At 30.3% G+C, this 16,505-nt stretch overlaps 2 protein-coding genes and 1 long non-coding RNA gene across 3 annotated transcripts; 2 read left to right on the top strand and 1 right to left on the bottom strand.

The window, feature by feature from the left end:
- The first annotated feature begins 6,455 nt into the window (after positions 1-6,455).
- LOC111015683 (vacuolar iron transporter 1) lies at positions 6,456-8,576 on the top strand. The gene is made up of 4 exons (XM_022290781.2): positions 6,456-6,774; positions 7,556-7,641; positions 7,747-7,861; positions 7,958-8,576. The coding sequence occupies exons 1-4, from the start codon at positions 6,533-6,535 to the stop codon at positions 8,253-8,255; spliced, it is 741 nt and encodes a 246-aa protein (XP_022146473.1). The 5' UTR covers positions 6,456-6,532; the 3' UTR covers positions 8,256-8,576.
- Positions 8,577-8,959: 383 nt separating this feature from the next.
- Positions 8,960-9,604, bottom strand: LOC148212003 (uncharacterized). The gene is made up of 2 exons (XR_015790380.1): positions 9,477-9,604; positions 8,960-9,398 (listed from the first exon to the last, which is right to left on the bottom strand). It is a non-coding gene; the product is annotated as an uncharacterized LOC148212003 (long non-coding RNA).
- Positions 9,084-11,181, top strand: LOC111015684 (vacuolar iron transporter 1). Its single transcript, XM_022290782.2, has 4 exons — positions 9,084-9,322; positions 9,473-9,558; positions 10,452-10,566; positions 10,697-11,181. The coding sequence occupies exons 1-4, from the start codon at positions 9,084-9,086 to the stop codon at positions 10,992-10,994; spliced, it is 738 nt and encodes a 245-aa protein (XP_022146474.1). The 3' UTR covers positions 10,995-11,181.
- The last annotated feature ends 5,324 nt before the right edge of the window (positions 11,182-16,505 follow it).

Here is a 16,505-nt window from a genome sequence, read left to right as displayed (position 1 = left end):
TTAGATTATCACGCAAGATACTTAAATGTTTTAAGTTATTATTATCTTTCTCAAGTTCTAAACAAAATCCATTAACGAGTAATTAAAAAGAACCTTAAAGAAAAAATCTTTATATTATTTCATACTATTAACATCCCAAAAACAAATCTCTCTCTTTCATCATAGAATAGACTTATTACATTTTAGATCAAAATAAATTAAGGTATGAATTGTTGGTGGGCACTCTTTGAAAACTTTGGAGAGAAGATTAAAAAAATAAAAAGGCAAGATAGGGATATCAATATAAGATTTGTTATTGCAATTCAATAATAACAAAGTTGAAAAAGAAGACAAAACAAGGGAAAAAAAAGAATAAAAAATGGGCAAATGAAGGCTATTTAATTTTTTCCACCTTAAATATATAACTAATTTGGGCTTTGGTTTTGGTTGTACTAGCATCACACATGGACCACTTCATTGTTTGGCAGCAAATATTCCTCTTTCCCATCTCTCTTTTTGTAGGTGATTGTGCTTTTGGAACAAATTAAAAAAAAAAAAACTTTGTTTTAATGAGATGAAAGATGACAACTTTGTTTACTTTTTCATACTCAAGCTAATCTTCTCTTAGGGTCCTATATGTAATTTTTTTCTTTGTTTTAAAAATAAAATGACTTTACTACATTTGGTGTTGGCCGGTTTGTAAGGAATTTCCACATTAGCTAGAGAAGGGAGTGATTCATGGTATATAAGAGAATAATTATTTCTATTGGTATGAATCTAAAGCAAAATCGTGAGAGTTATACCCAAAGCGGACAACGAGGGATACCATTGTCGTCCTTGACACATTTGGTTGCCAAAGAATCATAGGAAATTTGAACTTATTCCCTCTAAATTCTTTTGATTTACGGTGGTCCTTTTGAACCAATAAGTTAACCCATGATGGATGTTTTGTATTACTCTCTAACATTTTCAAAATCTAATCTATAATTAAAAAAAAAGGTTTCCAAAAACTTATTTTTGTTTTCAAATTTGGCTAAGAGAGTCGAAATTGTTTCTCATAAAGACTAAAATATACCAAAGAAATTGTAAGCAAATAAATATAAATTTAAAAACCGGAAAACCAAAAATGAAATGGTTATAGAGCATGAACTAAGAATATGTTTGAGTTTTAGAATTTTTTTTATCCACATTTTGTTTTTATATGTTTAGAGCGTAATAAAGTTGTTCATCTTTTGAAATATGGATTTTTTTAAAGTACAACATGTGAAGTGTGTATATATATAGAGTACAAATGAAAATTCGAACTCCGACAATTAAACTATGCTCAAATTTTATGCACGTATGTATATATGCTGCAATTATTGAGTTGATATCACATCTAGATAATTAAATTAAATGCAATGAGATGATTTTAATGACAAAAAGCAAAATATAATTTATTTATTTATCAAAGTTAAAATAAATCTTTGAGCTTAGTTTTAGCTTTCATCTTTTCTATCATCATCATCTCAATAAGCTCAGAAGATAATGCACTAACAGTAATTGATCATGACATGACCCGCTAAAGCATAAGCATGCCAAAGCAAGCACGTCACAACTATCGTTGTAACTTGCTTGTACATCGTACGTAACATGATGACTATTGGGTGCAAATTTTCTCTACACTAGTTAATGCTATACATATTAGCTTCTCAAGTTGTATTATGGGTACTTAACAAAACATGATCAACTATTAACTAATATTTGTGGATGCACCTCTCGTCCAATTCTTTGGTAGGGGCATTCTTAAGTCTACTAATATTTTTTAATCTCTCACTTTAGTTAACAATATTTAACTAAAATAGTTTATTCAATCTAGAAACTCAATTAGTCAAGACATTAGTAATATCTTCGTCGGGTTCAGTGGATGAATATAAAAACAAACCATAAATTAGAATAATGTTTGTAGCCATTAGATGCTGATAAAGGCAAAACAAGATTCTTTAAAAAAGGTGAAAGATTAGATTTATATATAAATATGTTGAGCTAAGGGCATTTATTGGGTTGAATTCAGAACGTGGTGGCCACACTCCTTAGCTTCACTTTTTTGCTTCTTTAAACCCAATAATATGGCTATTGGGCTTCTTTCTTTATACTTTTACTAAAGTTCAAACCTTTTTTCTCACCTCATAATTTTGTATCGTTTTCTAAAAAGAGAAAATTCAAAAAAAGAAAAAACACATCGTCGAGACTTTTTTGTAAGTGGAATTGTCATTCACAACTTTAGGTTGGCCTTATTCAAATGTGAACAAATTGATGTATATCTACAATATTAAAATATGCTATAGGATTTTAGTCTTTAAATTTTGTGTAATAGATTCATTTTCATCTTTAGTTGCAAAATTTTCATAGTTTTGTAATGATGCTATATATATATATATGTATAGAAGTAGATATTTTGGTTTTAAACTTTGAAGTACAAATGTTTATGATTTCTCTTAAATATATAATTCACAAATTTAATGATAAGGAACCAAAATTGAAAAGCTTTTCACGAAAGGTTCATCTGGATTCTTACGGATAAATTTTCCGAGGTATATGTAATGGAAAAATATTATAGAATATGATGATTTGCATTTAAGCCACACATATAGAATTTGGTATGAAATTTTAAAGCTAACATGACCTATGATTTTTATTACATTCATATAAGCATAGAATTTAGGGAATAAAACAAAATATATATTTTGAAATTAATTATCAAGTAATGTGACTACTTTGATTCTAGTCGGTCATATAAATTTTCTAAAATGGATATGAATAATATTAGAATAGTTATATTCCAAAAGTTTAGGGATGGAAGTAGTAATTTGTTTAAAATAGTTTAATTATCTAAAAGTTTAATAATTAAAAATGATATTTTTTAAATTTAGAGGCCAAAATAAAAATGAAAGTTGGCGGATGAAAATAAAATTCAAACAAAATATAATAAATATAAAAATTCATTAATGAGCATGGAAATTAAACCCAATAAAATTTAAGATTTCTTTTAAAAAAATATTAGATTAAATATATGTTTTAGTTTCTAATGTTGTGGTATTTTTTCAACTTAGTCCCTATTATTTAAAAAATTCTAATTTTAATTCCTAATATTTTAACATTTTTTAATTTAGTCTTTAACCACCAGTAAATATTAGAATTACTTGAATTGACAAAAATTTAGCAAAAAAATGATTATCTAAAAGAGAATTTTCTACTTTCTTCCCCATATTGTCATGAAACTTCAAGTTTTTTCTTTTGGTGACATTTTTTTCTTCTAAATTTCTATCCATTCATCATGTATTATGTATTATGTTAAGTAAGTTTATCATCAGATAATCTAAACATTCACCAACAATGGAAGACACAAATGAAAAATGTTAAAACATAAAAGATTAAATTAAAATTTTTAAATGACAGGAACTAAATTGAAAAAAAAAATTCCCAACAATCTTAGAAAAAATTTGATTAAGGAGAGTCCAAATTCTAGGAACCTTGTGGTCGTGGTGATAATAAAGTTTGGAGATCCCATTTTTGTGTCCTTATCATTTCAATCCATCTTTTCTTTCTTACTTTCCGGGAAACTTTTTTTCTTGGATTTTCTCAGTTACCAAACAGCAAGTTTAGTGCTGCCGTGTGGCTCACACACGCCTAAGGAATCTCGCCCTTTATCATTATTTTAACAATGACGTGTTTTGTTTTGACTCTTCTTTCTTAAATAATTAATTAAATAATACCAAATTTCTCATTAATTAAACCTCCTCTTTTTCAACATACCATCAAATGTAACATTCTTCCATTCACACTTATATTGTAATTTGGTTAAAAATTAATAATTAGAAATATCTAAGTAATATAATAATTAAATAATTAGAAATAAGAAAATTAAATCATTTGTTAATATAATGTTTTTTGGTAAGGGAAGAAATTCATTGCTTTTTTAGTCTTTTAAGTTCCAAAATATTTCATTTTGATAATGTTGTTAGTTTACAGAAAAATGACGTGTATGTAATTTTTTTTTATAAATATTTTCTTATGATAATAAAATATTTAACAAAAAAAAAATTGTAACCATTTTTTTTATGTGACAAAACATTGTTTAAATATTCTCCCTTCTCTCTTACACATATATTCTCCATATTTCAGGCCTCTAATTATTATATTCATTTTATTATTCTCCAAATTTATTTAATTTAACTTTTATAAAGAAATGAGTAATTTATGAGTCACATTCAAACGACCAAGATTTCTCAGTAAAAAATAGCTCTAAGCTTCACTAAACGATTTCATTATTTGAGATAAAAGAAGAAAAATGAGATGACCTTTCTTTGCTCAAAACTCTGATAAATTAAAATTATTTCAAATGGTAAGATTTGAAATAAAAAACAAAGATCTCGAAAAATTTCCTATTCTAACAAAGAGAGGATGATGTTTAAACTGAAAATAAAATCTTTAAACCAATGAATTTGGACAAAGTATTTTTTGGTTCAATAATATGTGTGAGGATTCGAACTTTCTGACATTTTTTGGTTCAAGATTTATACCTTAATCGAGGTTGGCCAAATTTCGACAAAACTACCCGGCATTAATAATTTTTTTTAGAATATTACATCAAATGAATCCTATATATAGTTCATTAACAATTGAATATGCCTAATCAGCACCATTAATAAATTTATTAGACTAAATTAATTTAATTTTCTTTTATTAAAAAAAAGGTTAAATTTGATGGTGTGGTTTTCAAATTATCATATTACCATTTTAGTCCATATATACTTTGTATTTGGTTTTGATCGGTTGCTATAATTTAGTTAGTTAAAATGTTCTGAAATGTAGTACATGTTGGCACTTTTCTTTAGGCGATGCTAGCTCGTCCTCTTATTACATCTCTATATCCAACGAAAACGTATCACAAAAAACAACCGTCAATCTTTTAAAATCATATGGACAAAATTGAAACTGGATACGACAGACGTTAAAAGAATAATTTAGCATTTGAAGACCCACCGTATTAAAATTAATATAACGGTACCATAAGATTCGATTCCAAAACTTGAAGTTTTGTATGGCAGAAAGAACCAGCCCCAGTTAGACACTGGGGGGTCAGTAACAGCCTTTCAATTTCTTCTTTTCTGAAATTTCCTTTATTTAAAGTCAACTTTTTCCCCACTCCATTTCATGCCCAAACTTTTTCATTATCTTATCTCCACTTTTCCCAATTACATTATAATTAAAGATAGATCTGAACCAAAAAAAAAAAATATTCAATTCAATTTTAAAATTTTAGAGTAAATTTACTCTTTTTGATGTATGGACATTGGATTAAACAATCACGATTAACTACGATTATAGATGAAAAGAAGGGTTTGAATTTATTTTATTGGGGCTATTTCTTTTTTTGAATAAAAATGTGGAAATGGGTTTGATTTTGTGAAAATTAAATTGGTGAATTTTGGTGAGAGTGGATTTTTGGTCCTATAATAATGAATGACGAGCAAGGCTTGTGGCTCGCACACGCCTTTGGATTTTGCTTTTGACATTTTCCATCAGCCTGTGCCTAACACACGCCCTGTATGTAACATCCTCATCATTGCTCTTTGCTTGGTCGGAAAATTCTCTCACAATTACACTATTTTTTTTTCTATTCGAAATCGATGCCGTGTAGCTTCGCCAGTTCGAATCTTTATAATTGAGGGTATTTGACGACAAACTCACTACGCCACCCCCTGTCGATGGTCCCCACAATAACACTCATTAAAATTACAAATTTTGTCTATAAAATTTTTACAGAGTCAATAAACTGAACCTAGTTCAGCACGATAATTGACATATATCTCCAACTAAGAGGTTGTGGATTCAATCTCCCACTTTTATTTGTTGTACTAAAAAAGAATCCGAAGTTTTAAATTTTGTTGAATTAGATTGGAATTTTAATTTTGTATTTAATAGATTCATGAATATTAAACTTACCCACAAATCTCACTTCATCTTTCAAACTCCCACCTAATTACTATGAGTTGATGTTAACAATAGTTTGATTTCAAAAACTTTTAAGCATCGATCTTTAAACTTGTGGATAAAAAATGTATTTACCCTAAAAACTTTAATTAAAATAACTTTGGTGAGAAATTTAAATCCGGATAGAAATATTGAAATCTCGAATCTCGATCCAAATCCACAAAAGGTACAAAAATAAAACACTATTATAACACTAATTATTTGAACATTTCAAGTATTTTCTTAACCAACATTTAATAACATACCAAAATTGGAGGAATAACTATATAGCTTTTCCGGGGTAATGAATCCTTCCATTTAAATTTATGAAAACATCTCTTGAAATTTTATTCAACACACATTTTCTTCTGTTCCAAAGACAGCCCTAGAAAAAGTAGAATCCAATTTGTTTGTGAATAACTTTTTCTTTCCACTTCCATTTCTCTATAAAATGAGCCATTTCTTTGCTTTTTTGTTCACACCCATTTCTCCATTTTAGTTTTTGTTCACACCCATTTGAGATCTTAATTATTCAACAATGGCAGAAACTGCTGGTTGCACAGACCCAAAGAAGCAGAAGCTTCTTCTCCAAGAGCATGAGGAGAAGCACTTCATGTCCAGTGAAGTTGTCCGCGACATTATCATCGGCGTCTCCGATGGCCTCACCGTCCCCTTTGCCCTCGCAGCGGGCCTCTCCGGCGCCGACGTAACCTCCGGGATCATCCTCATTGCCGGTATTGCTGAAGTTGCCGCCGGAGCCATCTCTATGGGACTTGGAGGGTACATATTCTCTCAATTATTCATTCACCATTGTTTACTTTAAATTTATTTTATTTTATTCTAGTCTTTGAACTCTCTCCCTTCAAATTGAGCTCTGGAATCTTTTATTTTAATCGTTTTATTATCTTTTTAAGCTTGATATATAATTAGAAACAATTGAATTTATTTTAGCATTAAAAACAATTTTATAAGGTTAATCTAAAAAAAAAAGGAGAGGAGACACATCCAAACACTTCTAATTTTGATTAAGATCTTAAAATTGTTTTAAAAAGTAGGTCTTAGGATAAAATAAAATCATATAAAGCTTGCTTTTAAAAATACAAAAAGAAGAAAGAGAAAAAAGAAAACAGTATCAAAGCCTAAAGAAGAAAGAAAAAAAAAAGTATCAAAGCCTTAGTCGTGTATTCAAAATAACTTTGCTAACATAAAAAAAAAAAGCCTAAACCCTAAACCTCTAAATTTAGAGAAACGTTTTTATTTTCTGTTTCTCATTTTCAAAAGGATCTTGAACATCTGACAATTATTTGTATTTTTTGTTTCTCATTTAAAAAAAAAAATGTATAGAAATTTTGAAAACAACAAAAACAAACTTCTTTGTTTCTTTTTCTCTTTTTTACTTTGATCCAGAATATAAATAAAAATATTGTTTTATCATTCCTAAAAAGAAAAACAAAATAAGAAACATAGAAAAAGATACAAACATCCCATAATACACTGTCTTACTTACTCAATATGCTTGAATTGACAAACCAGGAACTATATTTATTGATTTGAAATGCAGATATCTTGCAGCTAAAAGTGAAGCTGATCATTACATGAGAGAACTGAAGAGAGAACAAGAAGAGGTCGTAGCAGTCCCAGACATAGGTAATTTGGTTGGTCTGCTCTGGTTTTTTTTTTTTTTTTTTAATAAATAATATTAATTCCTTAATTAATTTTAGATTAATAAATAGTTAGTTGAATATTTTTCAGAGGCTGCTGAGGTGGCAGAAATATTGTCTCAATATGGGGTTGAACCCCATGAATATGGGCCTGTTGTTGCTGCTCTTAGAAGAAACCCTCAAGCATGGGTTGATTTCATGATGAAGTAATTAAACTTTATTTCTCTTAATTAATTATTTTTCTTTTGGGTATCATTATAATATAATAACTTTAACTAATTATGAATGTTTTTTGGGTTCAGATTTGAATTGGGGCTGGAGAAGCCAGACCCAAAGAGGGCATTGCTAAGTGCAATAACCATAGCCATGTCCTACATTATGGGAGGCTTGGTGCCCTTATTGCCATACATGGTCATCCCTTCAGCTGGAGAAGCTGTGGTTGCTTCTGTTATTGTAACCATAATAGCATTGCTAATCTTTGGCTTTGCCAAGGGCTACTTCACCGGGGATCGGCCCTTAATGAGCGCCCTACAAACCGCCTTAATCGGAGCCATTGCGTCAGCTGCAGCTTACCTTATTGCCAAGGCCTTCCATGCCTAGCTAGCTTGTAGAATTGAACTTGCGAAATTATTGAATGTGGTTGGCACAATATGACTCTACTGTCGTAACCGTTAGATACACGAAAGAAAAAAAAAAATAACATGGGATAATTGCGTATCTAATAGTTCTGAAAGTATCGGTCGCGTTATCATTATCAGCCGCTTCTAATAATTTCTCCTAGAACTTCTATTCCTAGATCCCTTTGGCGCTCTCTCTAACGTGGGATTAAAACTAGAGCAATTTGGCTATGCATATGCAATCCAGTGTGCTCAGTTAAATTAGGACTATTTAGTTAAATTTATTAGTTTTTATTGCTCTCCATCCTTTTTTTTTTTATTGTAATAATTTTTTTAAAGTTAAAAAATAATTCATAATTAAACATAAATCAGTTAATGTAGAAAATATCAAAAGAAATCATTGGAAAATTATGCAAGTCAAAATTTGAAAAACCGCTACAATCAATTGAACGGTAATGGGATTCAGATCGGCAATAAAAAATATATATTATTTCTTAAAATTATTCCACGGTTTCTTCCCTTAATAAAATACTTTTTCCTCTGAAAAACACAGTTTATTTAAAACCTGAGTTATAAATAAGAAAACTAATTTTCAGAAAAACAACCAGACCGGACTGGCCAAAAAATTTTTAAATTCGATAAATATAAAAGAAAAGGAAAGAAATGACGTAAAGTGGGAATAAAGAATTCGAGAAAACGAAAGGCATAAGGTTCTTCAAAGCATTACCAATTCCCACTTTGATTTTATCATTGCTCTCATTTTTCATTTGCAATCCAAAATAGAAAAGTAAGAAGAGGAAAAAAGAGGAAAATGGCTGACCTAGATCCCGAGAACCAAAACCGGCGTCTTCTAATCCAGCAGCAGCACAGAGAGAAGCATTTCACCGGCGGCGAGATCGTCCGCGACATTATCATCGGAGTCTCCGACGGCCTCACCGTTCCCTTCGCCCTTGCCGCGGGCTTGTCCGGCGCCAATGCCTCCTCCTCTATCGTTCTCACCGCCGGAATCGCCGAGGTCGCCGCCGGCGCCATCTCCATGGGACTCGGCGGGTACGGATCTCTACGAAACTTCATCTAGCTCTGTTCTTCTTGTTCCTTTGCTCGATTGGCGACGAAATAGTGATTCCTAGGGCAGTCGATTTACGAAATTGCTCAAGAAATCGAACGGAAACTCATCTATTGTGTTGAAATTTTGATCAGATACCTTGCGGCGAAAAGCGAGGCGGATCAGTACAAGAAGGAGCTGCGGAGAGAGGAAGAGGAAATCGTCTTGGTTCCCGATACTGGTCCGGATTCTTCTACCATCGTTTACCTTTTTCGCCTTCATTTTTTATTTTATTTTATTTATTTATTTTCAGTTCAAACAATAATGAATAAATGTAATGGGCCGAGTCAGTTGGGCCTGATAAAAGCCCGAGGCCCGTCAATGATCTTTTTTTTTTTTAATTTAAAAAAATCAAGTTCATGCTGTTAGATTTTTCTTCGAACGAAAAAATAACCTATTCCTTTTTCTTGTTATTTTATCACGTTTTAAGTGTCCAAAATTAGTAAGATTTTATTTAACCTTCTAATTTCTCTTTTGACTACTGAAAACTTTTTAATCCCTGTCTGTTCGAATTCACCTACTAATTGTACTAAAAAAAAGTATACATGTAGATGTTATTGGACAATAAAAGGTGTCATGTCATTTTTTTAGCACCCAGAGTAGAAATTGAATATAAAATTCATTAAACCTTTAGGGATAATACTAGAAATGACAAAAATTTCAAGGACTAGAATTATATTTTGACCCTTAATGTATATCTCAAGTTTTTCTTTTTTTTTTTTTTAAAGGATAAAATTTGAGCAAACAAATTATGACTCAACTATCATTTTAGTCCATGCGGATTCTGCTTAGTTCAATTCGGAGCATTTAGTTTTAAACTTTTTAATTTAGTATTTATGATTTGATTAAATGTCTCAAAACATTCCTGATTTTACTAAATATTTACATTTTATTTTTCTTACGTTGCACATTCTCTATCAACATCAACGTCAAGCTTGTTGACTTTTCTATTTTTTCGAATCTCCATTTTTGCTATATTTAAAATAAGAAGAGTGATTTCTACTTTTTTTTGTTTTTTTTTCGCTATATTTGCAAACGGCCGATAATTATAGTGGTGGAGTTTTTGTAATACAGAAGCTGCAGAAGTGGGTGAGATTCTGGCCCAGTATGGAATAGAAGCACACGAATATGGGCCTGTTGTTAATGCTCTGAGGAAGAATCCTCAAGCTTGGCTTGATTTCATGATGAGGTACTGCCCTACACACATTATTCCCCTAACTTTATTATCTTATAAAATAAAATAGGACAAATATTTGTTCAAGAAACTTTATAAGTTTCCTCAAAATAGACCTTATTTAAGAGCAACCTTTGAACAATAGGTTTGAGCTAGGATTGGAAAGGCCAGAGCCAAAAAGAGCAATACAAAGTGCACTAACCATTGCCATTTCTTACATCTTGGGAGGCTTAGTGCCCTTAATTCCCTACATGTTCTTCTCTAATGCCTCAGAGGCTGTGCTTGCATCTGTTGCCTTAACTTTGCTCGCCCTCTTGGTTTTTGGCTATGCCAAGGGCTGCTTCACCGGTAATAAACCTGTCACGAGTGCCGTCCAAACCGCCCTCATTGGGGCCATCGCATCCGCAGCTGCCTTCGGCATGGCCAAGGCCGTGCAACCCTGAGTCTTGTTCATTGTCAAAATATTTTACATCTTCAAGATATACATGTATATGTATAATAAAGTATCTAATGAAACGTGTTGTATGTATCTTATGCGCTGAAAGAATCTTTTCAAATGATGACAAACTTAAATTTGCATTCAAATAATGAATCAAGTTGGGAAGATTGGTATGTAACTAAATTTCATTAGTTTTGAGAGGTTTATGGCACCTAATTGGTTTTTGTCATCCAACTTTCGTTACTTGCATACATTTGATAATGAGGATTGTAATCTTTACTTCTTAAACATGAGACCGAAAAGAAACTTTACTAAAAATTACGATTCGAAATGAGTCAACGCATCGTCTCTTTTGACCATACAACACCGATTTCGAGTAAGAGAAGTGGAGAAAAAGTAATGGTGAAAAAAGCAATAAGTATTGAAAAAATTGATGCGAGTTAAAATCGTGCGTGGAATGGAGAAGAGTTGATTGTCAACGTATTGTCAGGATCATACTTTGTGAACTACTCTATTTCATAATGAAAAGAAAATATATAATTGACCATTATTTTTAAATTTGGTAATAAGAAAAGAGAAGTCGCCTAAAATTTCTCCTATATTTACTCCATGTTACAAACTTCCTATTGGAGTAGGCAAAGAGTAAAGACTTGTGTGAGAACTTGTTTTCTTTTAGTAGTGTCTACATTTACTTTTTTCATACACAATAGTCACTTTTCTATATCTTTTCCTGTCTTTTCACATGCATTCGTAACTTTTTCATTTCACTTTTGGTTAGAGTATTACAAAAAGATTATTCAAGGCCCAACTCGTTGGCAAGGATTTGTAGTTTTTTGGTCATACTGGTTTAAAGGTCTCAAGTACGAACATTTCGATAATTTAACTTAATACCAAAAACTCTTGATGTCTCACAGGTTCAAACGTTGTGGCAGACGCATGTGCCCCTAGGTAGGGTGTTACATGTGTTACATTCCCTCTACAAAAGACTATCTTGAAAATTTTGTGTTATTATTTAATATTTTTCTTTTAAAAAAATCAACGTCATTGTAATCATCTCTCGGAGAGACTGCACATCCGATAATCGTCTCTTCAAAAGATATCATATCTTGATTTGAAAAAAAAAATCAAATATGGTGTCAATAGGGTACCACATCTTATAATCGTCTCTCCAAATATTGAAAATGGGGTGGTTGTCTGTAGTAGCGGAAAAGTTTTAAACGCATTATTTTTTTAATAAGTTTCGATTAAGGCATTATACACTTAATATGTTTCAAATGAGCGTTATTTTACAAATAATTTTAAAAATAAGCCTTATATAAAAAATCCCATTAAAACATTTTAAACCATTAGAACTAAATTAAAAAAAAAAAACAGAAAAAAAAGTATGACATAATATTTAGGCATAAACTAAAAGAAAGTTGGAAGTGTACTTGTTAGTCAAAAGGATTATATATTGTGATTTCATTAGGCAGCTATTTCTGTGGTCAAGTAAAGCTTTGACTGGGTCTTCTAGACTTGTCCCTTGGCCTACTTTTGATGTACCAAAATGTGAAAACAACAGGTTTGCAAGTGTGAACACGTTTGCTTAGTACCCATTATTATTATTTTTTTCCATGGACTTAATTTGTCACTGCTCTTTCCTTGAAAAAAAATTGACATATATTGATTAACTTTGTCCGTTACTCCAAACCATACAAATAGATAACTCGATCACAAAGTTTACGCTATTGTGAGAATTCAAATCTCCAACATTTTAATCAGTGATATATATCTTAACCGATAGGACTAACATTATGTTAACCACTTTCAAATGTTTTATTACGATATAACTTTCTATTCTTTGTTTCAAGTAATTGAGCTTCCTTTAAAAAATTTGTTTTTATGATTTTTGTTGTTAATTTCTATTTATTTTTCTAATGCTATGTGAGATTTTTGTAAAATGAAGTAGAAAACTTAACCACAAAGCGACGAAAAAGAAATACAACTGTTGGAAGAGCAACGCAAAATAAGTATTTCAAACCTAGTTTCATTCTATAATCAAATTATAGAATAATGCTCCAGAAATAGGAAAATGAGAATTACGCTCAGAGTTTCTCTCTCGATGAAAATTACCGTTCGGGAATTTGAATATAAGACCTTCAAGAAGTGTTACTTATATTTTGACCAATTTAACTATGTTTAACTCAGACCATTTTTTTAAAAATAATTATAGAAGTAGAAAAATTCAAATCTAGGATGAATATACTTTGAATCGATAGTCATTATCTTTAAAACGAGTGGGACTATATGATTTATTAAATTAGTTAAAATTATTTTTCATACCAAAAAGGACGTTTTCTTGACCACATATACATGTAATATGTGTGTATGTATAGACAAACACAACACGGAAATATCAAGTTTCCTTTATGTTACTTTATGTTATTGTTTGCTTCTAATCTTTCACACATTTGATTCTTTTTTGGGCTTAAATTTGACAAATTACTACAAAGTTCACATTTGTCTCCTCCACATTCACATTACATAAAGAGATATTTATGTGGTCAAACTTCCTTGGTGAACTGAAATTATTTGGATAATATAGTTAAATGGGGGCGTTTGACTCGTGGGGTGAATTTGTATAGTTTAGAGCTCAAAAATTTGTACGGATTATATTTTCTTATTTCAAACGCTTTTAAAACTTACATGTTAAATCGTTATAACTCATCTTCTATCAATTACTAACTCTAGAAAATTAAACATAATTAGATTTCTAAACTCATTCATTATACACTATCAAAACTTCTAAAATCTCTTGCTATATAGGTACGAATCTACGTTGGGACCAAGAGACACACATGCCCCTTGAATTTTAGTTAAATTAAATATAGTATATTATATAATCAATATTATGTAGTTTGGTCCACTAATTCCCTTTTCTATGTACTTTCTTGTTCCAATCTCTATGTTTAGGATTGAAATTGAAAAATTACATTTTATAGGGTGCAAATTGATACATATTGTCAAGTTCAGGTTTAAAATTGATATTTTTTCATTATCTTTATATGTATATTTTTGTGCCTCGTAACGTCGAATCCAGAATGTTTGCTCCACACATCTAAATTTCTACCCTCCTAAATTAGATGCCCTCCTAACAATGGCAAAGGGATGGGGTAAGGTTAGAAAAAATTTGAGATTTCAGTTTAAGGCTACAAATCATTTGAAATCAAAAAAGATTTTTTTTTTCCCTAAAGGACTATTTTCTTCCCATGATCCCCTTTTCATCAGCCACTCATTTTCCTTTTCCCATTTGTAACTAGAATTCTCATAGATGGCGAAACATCACTTCGGCCATGGGCTTAAATTTAGTGTATCTAAAAATATTAGATTTTTCATTTTTGTCCAGTGACTTTGGGTTTCGAGATTATCCTAGTGTATTAAATTTGCAATTTTATCATTCACTATTTTTTTAGTATACAATAATACGAAGATACGAGAGATCGAACCTCCAATTTTGAGAGAACAATATATGACAATTATCGTTGAGCTATGTTCATGTTAACAATTTTATCGTTCATTGTTATGCATAAAGCAAAATAATGAAAAATAAAAAAGAGGAAAATTTTGATATTGATCATGGGAAAAAATATACTTTTCTTTTATAACCGTTGTATTCACTCTTAAAAAGAAGATGACATTTAAATTTAATGGGGTATAGTGTAGATTCGAATCTTTGACATGAGATATGCCAGTCAAGCTCAAATTATATAAGAACAATGCTCAAATTGTCAAATATATTAGTATCTTCCTAATTTACGTTGTCACAAGTTAAACCCAATTTACTTGGTCACAAGTTAAATGTTTCTCTCTTTATTAAGTGTAATATAATATTGTAAAAGGAAAAAAAAAAGGACTAAATTCGTGACTTTTTTTCCCTAAATTACAACAAATCTTTAAATATTTATCATAGTTTGATAAACTACGCAATTTTATTTTTGTTAAAATTTAAAAATATAAAATATAAAATACTATAAATTATATAATATTGTAAAATAATAATGCTACAAAATTGGTAACAAATATGTTAATAAATTAATCAATATTATTTTAAATTAAACTAAATATTTAGTTAACTATAGTTTGTTTGCAAATATATTACTGGAACACCTTGAACCTTTCTTTGTAATTGAGATTCAATTTCTAAATCTACTACCAAACACATATCCTAAAAAACAAAAACATCAATATTCATAGGGTTCCATCTCAGAACCATACATGCACCCTCAAGATCGTGGCTCTTTTGGCTCATCGATCTTGGTCGGATCCCATTTTTGGAAAGGTTGTGCGTTTTGGGCTCTGATACCATATTAATATTCATGGGGTTTCATCTGAAACCAATTGGCAATGAGAGGAGTAGCTCATTTCTATTATAAACCATTGTTATGTCCATTTTCTTTTCAATGTGGATCTTTAACACCCACCACATGCAGTGGTAAGAGTTGTCGAGACCCTCCAAAATAATTACTGATTTTACTAAATCTAACTTGTAGAAATAGTGAGACCAGGTCGAATCCCAAAGGAACCAATGAAATTAATTTCTCAAAATAAAAAAAAATTGGGGTTTTGTCTTACCGAACTTCCAATCCAAAAAATGATTTCTTGATTCAAGAACTTAGTCTACTTACTCGGAACAATCGTTATAAGTTTTAATTCTCCTAATTATTTAATTAATTTAGACCAAGTATGAAAATAAAATCTTATTAATTAATCAACTGGGCATGATAGCGTTCCATATTAATCAAATAATAGCATTAAGAATGACTAAACCAAAATCAATTAATTTGAGATAGCTGCAAGTTAATTAATTTTGTCCGTTTGTTTCCCTAGATTCTGTTATGCAAGCTATGTAAACATGGAAAAGTCATAAATATACACACATAAATCAACTCTTTACTGTTTATTTCAATCATTCATGTCAATTTAATTAATATAAACTGTTGATAAATAATAAGAACAAGAAATAAAGAATACTTGAAAATAAGAAATCTATCTAACTTAGCCTCCAAAGAGAGCTTTTCGTTGGAACTGAAATGATGGATCTCCCAATAATGGTGCTCCGACCAGGAATTATCTCTAATAAGCAATTCCTAACTAATTGGGAAGATCCTATTTAAAACAAAACAAATTAAATAAAAGAGTTCCTAATCAATTAAGGATTCCTACTTTGATTATATCTCTTTATTTACCAAATATTTTAAAAATCCATAATTCTCAAATTAGAACGTCCAGCCGTATGTATCTTATCCGTTTAGCTCTCCCCAATTTGGTGAAGTTCGCATTATCGTCTAAAATTGCGCTTTTAAATTATTATTCTTGAATATCTTCGATCTGCCACAAAATGATAAATTATAGTTAAATTTAAATATTTAAACATGATAAATTAATAAAATGTAAAATAAATATATAAAATATGGATGTATTTTTCATCTTATCATGCATCTTTCTTAATTTATCTTATTGACCACTTCACCAATTT

Source organism: Momordica charantia (assembly GCF_013281855.1).
Source record: "Momordica charantia cultivar OHB3-1 chromosome 4 unlocalized genomic scaffold, Mcharantia_2.0 BLBB01000004.1, whole genome shotgun sequence".
Taxonomy (NCBI): domain Eukaryota; kingdom Viridiplantae; phylum Streptophyta; class Magnoliopsida; order Cucurbitales; family Cucurbitaceae; genus Momordica; species Momordica charantia.
Note: the sequence above shows the minus strand (reverse complement) of the source record. Positions and strands in the feature narration are given on the sequence as shown.